The sequence below is a fragment of the Prosopis cineraria genome, unplaced genomic scaffold (genome assembly GCF_029017545.1).
Source record: "Prosopis cineraria cultivar Desert tree isolate PC_DT_omini unplaced genomic scaffold, ASM2901754v1 PC620, whole genome shotgun sequence".
NCBI classification, from domain to species: domain Eukaryota; kingdom Viridiplantae; phylum Streptophyta; class Magnoliopsida; order Fabales; family Fabaceae; genus Prosopis; species Prosopis cineraria.
The window spans coordinates 1-18,528 of record NW_026555945.1 but is presented as its reverse complement, the minus strand read 5'-3'; the positions used below and the strand labels follow the sequence as shown (position 1 = coordinate 18,528).

The 18,528-nt window shown below is 30.7% G+C and overlaps 1 protein-coding gene across 1 annotated transcript; it reads left to right on the top strand.

The window, feature by feature from the left end:
* Positions 1-1,600: 1,600 nt before the first annotated feature.
* On the top strand, positions 1,601-9,355 carry LOC129297825 (probable pectin methyltransferase QUA3). Its single transcript, XM_054936178.1, has 7 exons — positions 1,601-2,422; positions 4,326-4,529; positions 4,613-4,823; positions 4,912-5,173; positions 5,372-5,746; positions 7,613-7,708; positions 8,688-9,355. Exons 1-7 carry the CDS (start codon positions 2,000-2,002, stop codon positions 8,887-8,889), a joined length of 1,773 nt encoding a protein of 590 aa, XP_054792153.1. The 5' UTR covers positions 1,601-1,999; the 3' UTR covers positions 8,890-9,355.
* Positions 9,356-18,528: the final 9,173 nt, after the last annotated feature.

The following is an 18,528-nucleotide window of genomic DNA, read 5'->3' as shown; positions in this document are numbered from 1 at the left end:
TAAACATATATTATAAACTATACTCTATATTCTTATTATAATGACCTTCTAAATGTTTCTTAAAATAACATGTTTTGTTTAAAAGATTAATTTTTTTGGTCATCTAATGTCCTAACTAATTATAAAACTTTCTAATTAATTAAATAAACTCATCTTACTAATAATTTTTACAACTGAAAAATGTTTATTATGTTTTGAAATATCAAACTAAGAAGAAAAGAATAATTAATAAAAAATAAAAATGTTACTATATATTTTATTTATATAAATTGTAAAGATTATAACAAGTTGCATAATATGTAAATTATAAATGATATAGTTTATTTTATAAACTTCTTGCCGCTATGTGTTTGATTTTGATAAAATATTAACATGTATACATCTGTTTCCATCAAAGGAGACCCTGTTGAATCACCAAATCTAAAACATAAGCCAAAGTTCTGGAAAGCGCAGGTCAAATTCCATGAGGAAAAGCAAAACAAAAGACAGTCATCATTACTGTTTATTTTCCACTTTTGTATACTATTTATATTTATAAAGAAAACGAGTTGGAAGTCAAATGTGTTGTTGTCCAGTGGAATTATTTAGCTTAGGCATAACGCAAGAAAAAAAAAAAAAAATTCAGATATGATGGTCAGCCGCCTAATCCAACTCCATTATTATTCAATTGGATTTAAATCTTTTAAAATTAAGATATATGAATTTAAATGAAATTTTCTTTTTTTTAAAAAAATAAGAAAATATTTTTTCATTTTATAAAAATAATTAAATGATGAAAAATTATTAAAAAAAAGAAAAATTTCATTGAGTTTTTTTTTACTAGAAAATTTCATAGAGATTCACATATCACAACTTTAAATGATTTAAATCCTATTCAATTAGTAATGGCAAAAAAAAAAAAACCAGCTTATCTTGGGTTTTATGTCTGAATTCATATGTTATTGCATTAAATAAAAACATTAAAGGTATTTTTAAAATACCCATGACATTACTTTAAATAATAGCAGTGCTAATGATAAAGAATTTGAATTAGTTTGAGTGAATGACAGTAATATTTTTAAATTTTTAATGATAGTGGGTGCTAAAATAAAAAAATATTAAAAATTATCATGGGTCAGGTTTCATTTATATTTTAATTAATTATCTGTTGCAAAATTTAAATGTTTTTATTTTTAACAAAAAATATTATTCTATTGTACAAATTTTTAAAATAATAAATTAAATAGATTTCTCCATTTTTATTGATATCGTATGAAGATTTTTATTTTAAGGTTATGCACAAATTTTTTAAAATAAAATCAACATCTATATCTATATTATATTAATTTTAAAGTATATCTAAATTCTGTTTTGAAATTGAGTGACATAATTAGCATAATTAATTAATTATAATAAATTATAATACATATTTATTTATTATTTTAGAAAATAGTGACTCCGTGCAAAATAATAATAATAATAATAATAATAATAATAATACGGTGCTGATTTTTTTTGGCCAACTAGTACTGATCAGTGATCACGGTGTAGTTTTGTTTTTATTATATAATACATAGATATATGTAGATTGCAGATTTGCAGCCGCGTCGCTGGTAAAAAAAAAAAAAAAAAGGATTTGCGGTAGTATCTGCCTTCATTTCTCTGATAGAGTAATGATATTCCACAATATCCAATGAGTGTCCTCGCTTCTCAGTTCATACTTCTTCCTGTGGTTATGCATACAAAATCTGAGAATACCTGAGAATCTCATATTCTCCATCGTCCATTGAATCTACTGCTACTATCTGGTTTACTTTGATTGTTCGATTTATTTCACGGCAAGCAATCGTAGGCACTAGTTCTCAGTCACATGATCTAAGTGTTGCCCCCCTTATTGCTGACATATCTGCAACATATTGCGACTTCTACAAAAAAAAAAAAAAAAAACCGATTTTCAATCCGAAGTGCTCTGAAATCGACAACCCAAATGCCCATTTGATCAGATCCTGTTTATTTTCATATGGGTCACTTGAATCTACCAGCTTCCAAGCGTAATACACGCCAATGGCGGCTCTTGGACCTCGTGTCGGCGTTCTTCTTCGGCCTCGTGTTCCTCTTCTTCCTCCTCGTCTTTACGCCTCTTGGTGATTCGCTTGCGGCTTCCGGCCGTCAGACCCTTCTTCGATCCACCGCAGATCCACAGCAGCGTCATCGCCTCGTAGCCGTTATCGAGGCCGGGCAGCAGCAAACCATCGAGGCTTGTCCTGCCGACGCCGTGGACCATATGCCATGCGAGGATCCGAGGTTGAACAGTCAGCTAAGTAGAGAAATGAATTACTACAGAGAGAGGCATTGTCCGAGGCCGGAGGACACCCCTCTTTGCCTGATTCCTCCGCCTGATGGTTACAAAATACCGGTGCAGTGGCCGGAGAGCTTGCATAAGGTATGGTTTAGTTCACTGTGTATATTATGCTACTGAATGATCTCAGTACTAGTACAAACATTTAAGCAATTTTAGCCTGAAATTTAGCATCAGTCTCAAATGTAATTTTAAATCAGATTACTTACTTTCGTAATATTGTCATTTACATGTGATTTAAAATTCAGTCCCCGCAAGAATTTAATTTTTTTTTTTTTTTGGGGTTGCGGAAGGTTGAATTGGATACTAGATTTTAGGAAATAATAGCTTATTTGTAAAAATATGAATGCATGTAGAATGCAATTTTTAAGGAGTACTAGCAATATGTCCCTTTTAATGCCAAAAAAAAAAAAGTTGTCCCTATATGAGACAGAACAATATCATTCTGTTTCTGAAAAGATAAGGACGCACAACCGCTTTCCTTTGTTCTTCTCACTACTGAATAAACACAAAGGGAGCATGTGGTTTGGTTTGTAGTTTTGAATGGGACTTCCTGTTTTCCACGATTTTTTTCCTCAGAGCTCTGTACATATAATATTTAATGTCTAGATCTTTCTGGGCCCTAGTAAATTAAATTTCCCAGCTGATATAGGACTTGACTTCAACAAGAGATCTTAAAACAATTTAGGTGCTGGGTATGCATGGGAAGTATTAGATATAGATATATTAGTTTAGGACCCTAATCTATTAGAAGGGTTGCTTGTCATTATTAGGGATATTTCATTCGTTGTTCACTCCCTCACCAATCACCCCTTGGGTTTGTCTTGGGGTTCATTCACTAGGCTTATCGTCACGTTGTTACCTGGCTGAGTTCATTTTTCAAACCTGAGTTCATCAGTGTTCGCCTTTGGGTTTATTGTCACTGTGTTCACAAATATTTTCTTCTTATTTGTGATTTTGTGTGTCATCTGTTTGATCATTATTAATAAAAGTTTGATATTCTTTTCATCATCTTCGTGGCTTATTTGATTTCCAGTAGTTTTCTTCTGACCAATTGATCCGTTTATCTAATAGTATTAAGTACAGTCTGTGTAATATGCCACAACAACTTGCTACACAATAAGATTGTGGAAAGGTTACTTACTACTGATGGATGAAATCTGAGGGTCACCAACAGTACTGCAATTCATATTTTGACAAATAATAGATCCACTCCTAACATTTAGGATCTAACTCAATTATGTTCTTGTGTGCTAAAAACTATATTACATGTGTTTGAGTCCTTGACCAAAATAAATATTTTATTACTGGAAATATGCGAGTATTGTTTCTGGACACCACTGGAGTACCCAAAATGAACTGCTCTGCAAGCTGGGGAGATAATGGGAGGAACACTTTTATTTTATTCTCTGTTCTCATTTGTTACTGAAAATTATTACTCATATTTTATCTTCTGATGAAGTGTAGTTTTTCATTCATGGTGAGATTGGAATTTATCCTGAATTTTAGAAAATAATTTCTTTTTTGTTAAAATAAGAATGGCTGTGGCATTTAAAATTTTGAATTAAAAAATTACTTCCTTTTATGAGGAAGAAGAATATGGTTCTGGTTTGAGTAAGAAGAATATGGTTGTGTGAGAAACTAAATTTTTTGGACAAGGCTGCAGAATCATTTGTCTTTATTCTTTCAATACATAAACACATTTGAGTCCCAAAAAAAAAAAAAAAAGAATACAGAAACACATTTAGTCAAAAGCAGCTTGGGTTTCAATTTTTAGTTTTGAATGGGACTATTTGTTTGGTTTATTTCATATATTTTCTAAAGGTCCCGAAAAAAGTTTTTAACCACTGGATTATTATGAGGCCTGATGAATTGAAGATTCCCAGTTGATGTGGTACTTCACTTTAACGAGAGATCAAAATACAATTTAATGTTCTGCTTATAATCTTGTCACATCTATCTAATAGTGTTAATACATTCTATGTAGATATGGCATAGTAACATGCCGCACAACAAGATTGCTGACAGGAAAGGTCACCAAGGATGGATGAAACGAGAAGGTCCGCACTTTATATTCCCTGGTGGTGGCACAATGTTTCCAGATGGGGCAGTGCAGTACATTGAAAAACTTGGTCAATACATTCCAATAAATGGTGGAGTTCTGAGGACTGCTCTTGATATGGGGTGTGGGGTAGGATTTATTACCTACTTCGCTTTAAGACCTTGCAACAATTTATTACTATTTAACATGCACGTATTTTCCTTGATTTACAGGTTGCCAGTTTTGGAGGATTTCTACTGTCTCAAGATATTTTAACTATGTCCTTTGCTCCAAGAGATTCACATAAAGCACAAATACAATTTGCTCTGGAAAGAGGAATACCAGCTCTTGTTGCTATGCTTGGCACTCGCAGGCTCCCATTTCCAGCATTTGCTTTTGACTTAGTGCATTGTTCGCGGTGTTTGATTCCTTTTACAGCCTACAGTAAGTTATTTGTTGCAGCTCACCTTTTAATGTCTTGCAAGCCTCTAAACTCTTATCACACTCCTAATGCAGAAAATCTGCCTTGCAGATGCAACTTATTTTATTGAAGTGGATAGATTACTTCGCCCTGGTGGGTATTTAGTCATCTCTGGTCCCCCTGTACAGTGGCCAAGACAAGATAAAGAATGGTCCGATCTCCAGGGTGTGGCAAGAGCTTTGTGTTATGAACTGATTGCTGTGGATGGCAACACTGTGATCTGGAAAAAGCCTGCTGGAGATTCGTGTCTCCCTAACCAAAATGAATTTGGTCTGGAGTTATGTGATGATTCAGATGACCCAAGTTATGCGTGGTAATCTATTGGACTATGGATAGTTATCTTTCCTCTTATTATTTTTTTTTTTGCCCTTTTTGTCATTTTCAACTTTGATGGTTCCTAGTCATGCTTGGATCTGATTGGACCTATCATGCTAGCAAATGGGTGAATTTTATTAACACATTCTATATAGTGATTACTTTGTGTTGCCAATAAAGATGTTTAATTTTTCAGGTACTTCAAGTTGAAGAAATGCGTCAGTAGGATGGCTTCTGTCAAAGGAGAATACGCTGTTGGAATGATTCCCAAATGGCCAGAGAGGCTAACTGCAACACCTCCAAGAGCCTCAGTCTTGAAAAATGCTGTTGATGTATTTGAGGCTGATACTAGGCGTTGGGTTAGGAGGGTCGCTTACTATAAGAATTCTCTGAACATAAAGTTGGGGACTCCAGCTGTACGAAATGTTATGGACATGAATGCATTGTTTGGGGGTTTTGCTGCAGCACTAAAATCTGATCCTGTGTGGGTGATGAATGTGGTTCCAGTACGCAAGCTGTCCACTCTTGATGTGATATTTGACAGAGGTCTTGTTGGAGTCTATCACGATTGGTGAGTTTTTGCTGAAAGATTCATGCATTTTCTCCTGAAATATTTTACTGCCACTCTCTAAGAATGCTAAACTCTTGCATATATTTTGGTATATGTTAAAGGTGTATTTATTTTTTACTGATGATATGCATAATCTGAAAATCACGATGTATTTTTGTCTATCACAATGTTAATTTCCTTTTAAACCAAGACAATGAGTATTTTATTGAGCCAGTATTTCAAAAAAGGAGCTGCTCATTTATCGAATCTGCATCAGACCCTAGATGTTTCTTGAGTTTTTTGTAATTATATATACAACAACAACAACAACAAGCCTTTATCCCACTAGGTGGGGTCGGCTACATGGATTGCAAGACGCCATTGTGCTCTATCATTTATTAAGCTTTTAGAAATATTATTAATTAAGAGATCACGTTCAACAACTTCCAAGAGTGTTCTCTTAGGCCTTCCTCTACCTCTCTTAATCGGACTCAAAGTTATATGTTCCACTCTTCTCACTGGTGCCTCCCTTGGTCTTCTTTGTACATGCCCAAACCATCTCAACCGATTTTCTACCATTTTTTCCTCAATAGGTGCCACCCTCACTTTTTCGCGTATGTGCTCATTTCGAATTTTATCTTTACGTGTATGTCCGCACATCCATCGTAACATTCTCATCTCTGCTACTCCAACTTTATGCTCTTGCTGTCCCGTTAGAGCCCAGCATTCACTATTTTGTAATATATATATATATATATATATCAACAACAACAAGAAGCCTTATTTTACTAGGTGGGGTCGGCTGCATGGATTGTTAAAATTTTTACAAGCCTTATTTATATATACTCCCTCAGTTAAAAAATATAAAGCATTTTTTGAAGGGTTGGATGTTAAAAATGTAAGTCATTTTTAGTCTTTTAAAATATAATCATTGCTTTTTTTCCGAAAAGTGCCCTGATTGAATAAATTACTTTATATTTATTTTAGGATAAAACACTCTATTATATAGGAGTAAATATGAAAAAATAGGGTTAGTTTGAAGAAAAGTAAGTATTTGAGGGGTGAGATTCAGTTAAAATTGTTTTACATTTTTGAATGGAGGAAATATGCATTAACTTTCATTAAAATTTCTTGTTCTGTACATCCAACATTGTCAAACTATTGGTTTAACTAAACTAGTGAGAGGCACAAGTGTCACATGCATGTGTTTACCAAAGAGCTTGTGAAGAGAAAGATTGATCCAGAGCTTGTTGCAAGTGGGTCAATGCCTGACTTGTTAAAAGGTTGAATCTGATGCAGACTGCAGAGTGTTTGGTCAGCTTGCTGCAAAACTATTATTTGGAGGGGCTGGGTGATCAAAACTTCTACCATGTTGTGAAAGTCTTGAGATTTTATTGCGGAGATTCTTTTCTTCTAGGGCTCTAAGCTGGGTTAGGCTAGAGAGATTCAAAGGGAGGAGGAGGTTGCCTAGAGAGATACATTAACTATGAGTTTACTCTTAATTCATGAGCTCTCCCAGTTTCAACGAAAACGAGTTTGATTTTGAACTCATTAGTTTTCCTACCTTCATATTATCCTACGCTAAACTCTTAAACTCATATATCTTGGGATGTTGTGCTTCATGTTTTGTGACTATGCCTGTGTCTTACGAGCAGTTCCCTTATAATGTATCTTTTTCTTCTGGTTTGTTTATCTGCTTGTATCAAAAGTTCTTTATTCAAATCTGTTCTTTAAGTAAAAATTAGGCATCCCTAATTACTGACTTGTTTTAGACTTTTATCTAATTTCTGCTTCTGATCTTTTGAATTTCTGGGGTGTATTTAAACATATATTACAACTTATAATGGAGGGTTCTTGGCTCTAATTTTTTGTGGTTATTTCTTTCAGGTGTGAACCTTTCTCAACATATCCGCGCACTTATGATCTGATCCATGTGACCGGTATTGAATCACTAACAAAAGATCCAGCTTCTGGCAAAAACAGGTATTTTTGTGCTTCAAAATTTGGGGATACCCCAGAAGTGTATTACTATCATTGCATCTAAGTCAAATATACTTGTTAATAGGATTGTTAGTGATTTACTTATTTTTAAAATGTATTCATTTCACGAGAAAGAAAATAAAATAAAATCTATTCAATATTCATGGACTTTCACTTAACATAGGTTGAGGTTTGTCTCAGCATCAAAGCCTTTTCCCCCCCTTCTGGTGGGGAGAACAAGAGCTTTCATTATAAGTGGATTTATGCTTGACTACAATTTCAGCCTCAAATTAACTATGTCTTGATTATAGTAAAAACTATTCATGATCCTTCAACTAACAGCTTTAGCTTTTAAATTAAAGTGATATTTAAAAACTATCTGTTAGAGTGACAAGGAAAAATTGTACTTGAACTAATATTTAATTCATCTAAGGCACTGCTTGATTTGCTTAGAACTAGTAATTGTGTTATTCTCTTCCGTTTGTAGGTTAAAACCTAGTATATGTCTTTGCATGCTGCTTCCGTGAGATAATTATTTAATGTGATTTTTCTTTTTTCTTTTTTCTTTTTTATTTCCTTACATGTAAACTTCTTAACACATGCAATCCTTTGTCATAAGACATAACTATGACTTCAATCAGTTACCTTATTCAGTTCATTAAAATCCTGAAAGGCATCAAACTGATGCCACGGAATGCAACCTTTAGGACCTGCTTGGTGTGATGGAAGGAAAATGACTCTCTCTCTCTCTCTCTCTCTCTCTCTCTCACACACACACACACACACAATGCATATCATATCTTTGTAATCATGACTCTTATCTTTTTTTCTTTCCGTTATTTTCTTAGAGCAGGTACACAATGGTCATTTTCTATCTTTAAAATTTTTTCATTCCATTTCATTACGTATACATACCAAACAAACTCATCCACGTTTGTACCCGTAAAGAACTCACTCTTGCTGCTTCATGGCATCACTACAGATGTAATCTTGTGGATCTGATGGTGGAGATAGATCGAATGCTGCGACCGGAAGGAACAGTTGTGGTGAGGGACACCCCCGAAGTAATCGGCAAAGTAGAACGCATCACTCGAGCAGTGAGATGGAGGCCTACGGTACATGATAAAGAACCCGAATCACAAAGTGGAGATAAAATCCTAGTTGCAACCAAGAATTTTTGGTGACTGTAAGGTTGTAACTCCACATCTCACTGACGCAGCTTTTGTAATTTAGGTAACATTTTCTTCCCTCTGTTTTAGGGTGTGGGGATGTAAAAAATATCATCCCCACATGAAAGTATAAAGGGATAATAGTATGGTAAGAACTTGAGGAAAGTGAAAATGGTAAGACTGCATGCTGGTGAAATCAATTAGGACTCTCTATATTTACAAAGGGAAGTGTATATATTGCATTCAGATATAGTTGGAAAAAGATGCTATGTGGGTTTCAAGCATAGGTTTATTTAGTGCCCATTTTCTGAATGCATGAATATATATAAATATAGAGATTAGAGAATGAGTTTGATTTTACATTATATGTAAGGCACAAGAGCAGTGCTAGTTATATTTTCTTTGTTATAAAGCAATTGTAATTCTATGCTTCTCTGTAGATACTATTTAGTCTATTAATGTTTAGTAGTTTTTTTTTTAACGAGCATTAATGTTTAATAGTTGAAGAATAAATCAGACTCTAATTTGGTCAAATTCTTGTACCGTATGAATATTTCCTTCAACTCAGCAGCAAATTATTGAGAGTTCATTTTAAAATTTAATTGAAGAATAAGATTGTGAACTTTAAGAACTGCTGTTACTATCTTTAGTATTTTATTTGCATTTAAGCGAGTTTTTTGGGGTATTCTTTATGCTAACAATATAAAAAAATAATTTATTGTTCAGATTTTTCAAGTAATTGATTTGAATGGTTAATTTAGGGAATTGGAATTGTAAAAATCAAAACCTACTTTTGGAGTAAAACTTCAAGGAGGTTTCACTCATTTTCCACTTTATTGGTTGATATTTATTTTTTGCATTATTTTCTTCATGTGGGTTTTACGTATTGTAGTTGTTGGCATAAAGCAGCTTTTCATGCTACATTTGGACACATCGATTTGAATTTAAATTTAAATTTGAATTAAATCTCATTTAAATACATAAAAATTTGAACTTAAACTTGATTTAAATCTAAATTTATATTTTATAATTTTTTGTAATTTTAAATTTTTTTCAAACTTTAATTATTTCAGTTATTTTAAGTCTTGTTTTTTTGTTTTTTTTTTTTCATGTTTTCATCATCGGTGTTTTTGTTTTTCGTTGGGGCCGAATTATCGGTGTTCTCGTTACTCTTATCTTTTCTTATGTATTGTCCTCATTTTTGGCTAATTGAAAAATATAAATAAGTTTGTTACTTTCAATATATTATTTTAATTTTGAATCTTAACTTGTCTCTTTTTACTTTTAAAGTTTTTTTAAAGCCTTTTACATTGTCTAAACAAAACAGCTTAAATCTAAGATTTAAAATTTAAAATGTAAATTTAAATCTATCCAACCAAGTCTAATCTTAAAATATTTAATTTGTTTTGTTAACAAGTTCTTGTAAAAATTACTGTAAAGATGATTTCATAGAAGAAAAAATAACAATAAAATTTCTTTTAAATATATAAATAATAGTTTAATTCCTTGAAATATCATAATTTTTGTGAAGTCTTTTAAAATTTTTCTGTCATTAGTAAATTTATATAAATTATTAAATTTATTTTTTTAAAAATAAATTATTCACAAGTTTTGTTTATACAGTAAATAAGGAATTTAATGTGTGAAGTTGTAATTTGCTGTTGCATTATTGCAAATATAAAAAAAAAAGTTGTGGATATTTAAACAAAACTTGTAAATTATTTATTTTCAATATGAGTATTTATATAAATTTATTAATAACAGAAAAGTTTCCAAAAATTTCAAGAGAATTATGATATTTTGAAAGATCAAATTGTCATTTATATATTTTAGAAGGATTTTATTGTAATTTTTCTTTCATAAAAAAGTGTTAACAATTTTATGCCAAAAGTGTAATTCTCATTCACTTACTTGAAAATCTTAATTTTGAATTCTTTTTTAATTATGTATATTCCTTTATTTTAGTTCTCAAAAGTCATTCATAATAATATTGTATCATACTTGTCATACTATTTTAATATTTTTAATATACTCTTTATGTCGACTTGAACGATTTCACCAAATGACAGCGTTTGAGTCGCTGATTTTATTAAGTAATTTTTTTAATCTTATGAAATTTAAAAGATTTTGAAATTGTACATAGTTCAAGAGCTTGAGGATAATCAATATACACATACATATATATGAAATCATGAATGCGTGTAAAAGACTGTAAGTTATTTCAAGTCGCTTGAATCATTAAAACTAGAAATATGGGTTGGGTTTAATGGGGTTGAAAATATTCAACTCAAACAAATTTAGCTTCCATCGTTTAGGTCTAAATGGGCTACCAATGCATAAATTGGCTCATATAACGGATATTACAAAAACAAATGAAAGCTAAAATATGTAAAACTTTTTAAATTTTGAAGCAATTGTATATAACTATTTTTATCTTTAAAAATTTAAAATTAACTTCCTTAATTTTTAATTTTTTTGAAGCCCCTTACTGTTAATTATATCATTTTTTCATAAGGGTTAAAATTTCATTTAACTAAGCAAATGTTATTAAACAAAATAATATATTGTAGAACTATAGCTAATCAATTTCTTATGTTTTTTTGAATAGTTGAAGTATTGATAGCAAAATTTTTTTATTATTAATGTATAAAATTGTAAATATTTACTTTTGTAATAGTTTTCTTCTTTTTTATTATAAATAGTGTATAATTTTCTTGTATTAAAGGATAAATTAATCTAACATAGTAATATTTAAAATTTTGAATATTTTAGCCATGTGTATTATATTAATCAAACTTGGAAATATAAATAAAAATTTATCATTTAAAATCATAAAAATATGCCCCATTAATAACAAAAAAATATGGACAAAACTAATATAAATGTAAATATTTAAAATTTTAGATGGTGATAATAATATGTTTTTTTAAGCTATCAATGCCTCAACTATCTGAAAAATATAAGAAATTGATCATAAATAGTTTTACAATATAATATTTTTGTTTTATAGCCTTTTTTAGTTAAATGATATTTTAACTTTGATAAAAAAATAATATAATTAACAGTAGGGGTTTTGGAAAACAAAATTAAAGGTTTAGTGGGTTAATTTTAAATTTTTAAAAGTGAAAGAAGTCATATACAACTCTATTAAAATTTAGGAAATTTTTATGTATTTTAGCAAAAAAAAAAATTACACTACCTAAAGGCAAAAGAATTAAGTGAGAGTATCCTTTTTTATTTTCTAAAAAAATTAAGATTAAATTTAAAAGATGCATCATGTAACATGTTAGTTTAAAATGGATAATTTTATATGAATTAGATGGGTTAAATTTATATCTTAAAAATTATAAAAATTTATGAGAAAAAATTGTATGGATTGATGGCTTGACCTATATAAACTATTAGGTTGATTCAACCACGTATAAAGATGAGTTGATTCAACTCAGCCTAATTACAAGTTAGTTCATGAACCAACTCTTATAGTCTGGATTGGCATGTATTTTCAATTTTACTTAGAACGGCAGGATCCCACATTGCCCCCCCCCCCTCCAAAAAAAAAAGAGACAGAGATAATAACTTTTTATATAAATGAAAGTTTTTGTGAATTAATATTGGGTCTCAGGCATATTTCCAAGCTCAAAAAATAATTATAGAAATACATTATGTATTAGACAAGTTAAATAATTTTATCAGTTTCATTGATTCATGGCGAATTTGTCAAGTGACAAACTTCTTCATTTCTCCTCAATTTCAGACTAGTCCAAGCAATAGATCTGTTGGCCTCAATATCACTCAACCATTTGATCAAAATATAATATCCATTAACTAAAAACGAGAATACATGAGTCACATTATCTGTAATACACAACACCTATTTATATACTAAATGATGAATAACGTACCATAACACAACACAATCAATTTCTATTCTTGGTAGGTTTATTAACACTATTTGGATTAACACTCCCACGAGTTAGAATCATGCAAATGAAAGACTCTTAACCTGCCCATTATATAGTTGTGTGTATTCCATCCAAGTTCTTTAGTCAGGATGTCTACTTGGAGGTTGTAAGATCTCACATGCTGAAGTTTGGCAAGTTCCTAATGAAGCTTCTCTCTTACGAAGTGGAAGTCAATTTTGATGTGCTTCATTAATTCATGGAACACCGGGTTTGTTGGCAGCCTTACTATCACAGTGAATATCAACTAATCTTGTTTGTTGAATGCCCAGAACTGTCATCACTCCTAAAATCCAAATAATCTCTGCTGTTATAAAAGTGAGAGCTCAATACTCAGCTTTTGCTGAAGGTCTTGACACTGTATTATGTTTCTTTAATTTCTAGAAGCACCACTACAAAAATTTGTATACAAGATGCCACGGAAATAATAGTTCAAAAAAATACATCATATATAAAGAAGGTGAGTGATAGTCAAGAAATGAATGACAAGTTTTTTAAATACTTGTCACTGCCATTTATTATTTTCAAATAAATAATAGATATTTTAAAAACCTATCATATAAAGTTTAAAATTTAAATTATAAAAATATTAAAAAAAATTAAACAATAAATAAAGGGTGTTTTAAACATTCGACATTTATTGTGAAGAATTTAAATGATGGTTGTTTGGAAACACTCATTATTTAAAATTTAATAATGTTTCAAATTGCTATCAATAAAAAAAGAAACAAAATTTAACTTTAAATGATGGGTGTTTTAAACACCTGTCATTTAAAGCCTTTATAATACATAATGAATATTTGAGACACCTATCATGTATTATAAAAATGGGCATTTAAACACCTATCATTCATTTCCTTTTATTTATCTACTCTTCTCTTTTTCACTTGTACATGAAATTTAAAAAACTCCCACAATCTTCATCTATTGTTGTCGTCGACCATCATGGATTGCTTTGACATGAAGCCATTGCCTCCTACACTATCGTTCGCCATCTTGGGTTCTTTCTCTTTGGGTTTCAATCCTCTTTGCTTAAAGGTGTGATTTTTTTTATTTTTTCTTCATTTTCTTCCAATATCTATTGATTTCAAGGGTATGAGAATGACTTATTTAATGTTATAGATTATTTTTTTAATTTATTTTTTTTGTGTAAGTTTTTGCTCATTTGTTGCCTATTTTGAAATTATGGGGTGTAAAAATTGATAATGTTTGATGTATTATTGACTTAAGAATACTAACAAATGATATAGGTAGGCTTAGGATAATTATTAGGATGAAAATGAGTGAATCAAAATGAAAAATTTATGATGATTGTATTTTTTATAAATTTTAAATAATTTATTTAAATAAATTTTAATTTAAATTATGTGTCTTGTTTGACTAGAGTAGTTTTATCGTTCAAAACTACATATTGAAATGTACTAGTGTGCCAACATTTATTATAATTGGAGTTGATCTAGGTGATAAAAAATGACACACAATTTCTTTAAAAATCATTGCTATTTTGTTGAGATTTTGACCACAAATATTCTAGAATCCAAACAAGTCACCCCTAGTCTAAAGAATGATGCTTTTATTGGCTTGGGATTGCTAATGTAGGATATATGTAACTTTAGAATGATCAATAAGACAAAAAAAATTGATTGAAAATGATGTTTATGGTGTTTTTCTTTTTTCTATGATTGAAAACAAAAAAAAATAAATTTAGATTAATTTTTATAATAATTAGAGTTGATTTAAAAATGTTATTTTGTGAGGATTTTTTTTCTATTGAGATTATATATGGTTGACATTAACTTGTTGAATGAGATGCCAAGGTTTAACAAGAAGTTTGAGCCCAAGAAATTCCAGCAAATCCTTGCCAGAATTTACTATACTTTAAATGAGGGGTAAATGATTTACCCATCATTTATAGTGATGATAATAAATTATGAATAATTGTTTTACCCATCATTTATTATTAAAAATTATATTTTAAATGATGATTATATTATTGGAGGGATTTTCAATATCAGCCACATAAATGATAATTATTAATCATCATTTATTAACTAAAACCATCATTTATTCATTTTCCTTGTAGTAGTGAAGACTAAGTCTCCAATCTTAACAACATAACAAGTCACAAATATTCTAGAATCCAGACAAGTCACCCCTAGTCTAAGTTGTAGTAAGATGTTAATTCCATGTTATATGTTGATGATTGGAGTATCCCAAGGCTTGAATTTCTTTAAAATATCTAACCACTCATAATGTAGCATCCACATGAGATTTCTTAAGCTTTTACATAAATTGACTTATCACCTGTACCGAAAAGCAAATATCAGGCCTAGTCATAGTAAGGTATAGTAATCTTTTTAATAAGTTGTCCTAAGAATTAGGACTTGATAGCAAATAATCAATCTTTTGTTCCTTCTTTTTCTTACCATTTTTCTTTCTTTTTGTCATGAATATCACATGTCCGGTGAATATTTTGCTCCATTAGAGTACCATTGGGTTTAGCAGTACTCGTTCCTTTTTGTGTCAACAAGCAAATCTAAACATACTTTCTTTGATTCAAGACTATACCTTTATCAAATTTAACAACCTTTAGTCCTAGAAAATATCTCAAAATACCTAAGTCTTTAATTTTGAAATTATTGCACAGATGAGATTAACTTTATTTGTTTCTTTTTCTTTTCTTATACAACTTTATTTATTTCTTCTAAACTACTTCCAATCATAATCAAATAAATCATCTACATACACAATCACTATGAGTATACTTTCTTCCACTTTCCTTTATGAAAAAGGAGTAATCATATCGACCTTGCCAAAAGCCCCCATTAACTAAAGCCTTAATCAATTGAACAATTCATTGTCTAGAGGCTCGTTTTAACTCATAGGAGGACATAGCATGCCACAAACACTATTTGGTTTAGTCTTTTCAAACCCTTGAGACATGCTCGTGAAGATCTCCTTGTGAAGGAAGGCATTGTGAACATCCATATGGAATATGGGCCATTTATGTTCAACACCCAACTTAAAAACAATTCTCAAGGTCACACCATCTTGAGTACTGGAGAGAAGGTCTCGGAATAGTCAATCCTCTCCTTTGGGTTGTAACCATTGGCTTTTGGCTTATAGTTTGTCCAAACTTCTATCAGCTTTGTACTTGACTATAAAAACTCATTTGCATTCAATGGGTTTCTTGGCTTGTGGTAGATCCACCACGTCCTGAGTATGGTTTGCTTCAAGAACCTGAATTTCATCTTTCATTGCCTAGACCCAGCAAGGATCTTTAATGGCCTCTTTATAAGAACCTAGTTCATAAATTGAATCAGTACTTGTGTATAATTTTTATAAGAGGAAGAGATATGGGAATAAGAAAAATATGCTTGTATATGATATAAAGGAAATACTCCCTTTGCAGATTTCTCTTGTTGAACCAATTGTGCTACTCTTCTTGCTAGTGGGTTTGGATCTAGTAGGCTAGAACGTTCTTAATCTTCATAGGAACTTGGTATCGAAGCAATGCATTTGGGCCTACTCTGTATGGTTCGAGTTTTGTTAGTATAGCATGATGGTTATTACCCTCAGGTCAGAAGTCTTGCAATGTTGAACATCAAACTCTATCTTCATCCTTCAAATACCCGGGCTGTCACTCTTGTTCCACATCTGCTCACTAGTTCTAGAAATTATCCAAGTTGGATCCACGAGAAAGATTTATGGTCTGACTTGCGAGAAAGATTTGCTAAATGCGATGTGGCCAAAATTTATGGTCTTCATCGTTCTATTCACTCTTTTAAGTTAGGGTTTTCTTTTTTTTTGTCCCTCAAGCGTTCTATGATGATGTCCTTGTATTGTACAAAACTCAAGGATTCCGAGGATGAGTATGATAGTGTGTAGGGCTATGCAAAAGTATGATTGTCCTCTCCTACCTAATCCAACTCGAACAAGTAGTATGATCCGATCAAGTTTAAAAAAAAAAAATTGGTCTAAAGAATTAAAGAGCCCAAAAGAATTGACTAACTTATTGGGTTAGACCGGATATGAGACCAAGCTCTTAGACCACTTGGTTCGGTTCAACCCTATGAAATTATTTTAATATAATTTTAATTATTTTTAATATATTTGAATAGTTTGAAGTTTGAACACAGCATTTCCTTCATTCACATTTTATATTTCTATTTAATATAATTTTAGTTCAGTTTGCTGCTAAATTATGTTGTAATATATATTGGACATGTTGCTGAAATTTATTTAATGTTGTTGTTGAAATTATGAATTTGAATCTTTTGAATTGTATATGAAATATTTTTTCTTCTTGTTGTTGTTATAGATTGTTGTGGATTTTTTATGATTATAAATATTTTTTATTATTTTAATTAAGTTTATCAGGATGGAATGAATTATTACTTCTCATCTATGAAAAAGGAGGAAAAAAAAAAAGCTAACTGAATACTAGATTCTGAGACCATTTGATAATTCTATATATCAAGTGCAGTCTTATTAGTCTTCGGGCTAACTAAATTAAATTAGACTATAAATGCCTAATATTATTCTATTATAAATAGCCAGTTAGGTTAGACAAAAATTCAATCTTATCCATTCCTTTATGCAGCTTTAATAGTGTGGTTGTCTTTCCAACTTGTCCATGTTGCACATGGAAAGGAATATGCATGTATTGTTAAAGATCATAAATTATTTCAATTTTTTATGGGTTTAAATGACTCCTTCATCAGATTAGGGGCCATGTTATTATCTATCATTATTTTCTATCGTCTTATTGTATATTTGACTTTTTTTTTTTTTTTTAAAAAGAAAAAGACTAGGAGCCATGTTCTTCTACTCAACCCTTCCCCATTGTTGACCCAGCTCTGATACTATGTTGGACCATGTTGGACTCAGGAACACACAACCATGGGATCGAAACATAATATCCATTAACCAATGACGAGAAGCATGAATCACATGATCTATAATACACAACACCAAACTCATCACATGATCTATAATACATAACACCTTACTCATCACATAATCTATATGGCTTAGGCCTAACCTATTAACACTATTGGGCTTGACAAGATCAACGACTTCTGATGCGACTGGCAAGTTCTCTTGATTTCTCATACCATAATTTTTTATTCTTAATGAAATATTTTAATCTAAGTTTTCTTAAAAAAAGCACGTTACGTGAAGTCGTCAAATTGATTTCTCAATATATATATATATATCAAATAGTTAGTAAATAAGTTAAAGAATTTTTTTTTAAAATTTCGAGTTATATAGAATTTAATAGTATCTTTCCTTTGAGGTATCAAACTCTAAGCGGTTGATTGGAAAAAAGATAGATTTACAGATCATGACACTAAAACAGTATAATATCTTTCAAGTACAAGGTGATAGTGAACAATTTATATAAAATGAAATTTCTGCATATCTCACTTAACCATAGATTAAAAGTACTTAATATAATTCTAAATTTAGATATATATAGAGAACATATTAAAATCTAGATCAAATCAGCCGCTTAGACTAGGACATTGTGTTCAGATATTAAAGAGAAAAGAACATTAACCAAAAAATGATTAAACCCTTCATTAATAATCAATTCAACAAATAAATGACAATGAGGATGACAAATTCTTTTAGAGTGATTTGCAAGATATATATATATATCTATATATATAGCACATATATATGGAGAAAC

What these genes read in the sequence shown, in the direction of transcription:
- LOC129297825 (XM_054936178.1), top strand. Translation starts at nt 2,000, where the DNA reads ATGGGTCACTTGAATCTACCAGCTTCCAAGCGTAATACACGCCAATGG. An exon ending in GGCCGGAGAGCTTGCATAAG is followed by an intron (nt 2,423 to 4,325) that starts GTATGGTTTAGT and finishes CATTCTATGTAG; the next exon opens with ATATGGCATAGTAACATGCC. An exon ending in GATGACCCAAGTTATGCGTG is followed by an intron (nt 5,174 to 5,371) that starts GTAATCTATTGG and finishes TTAATTTTTCAG; the next exon opens with GTACTTCAAGTTGAAGAAAT.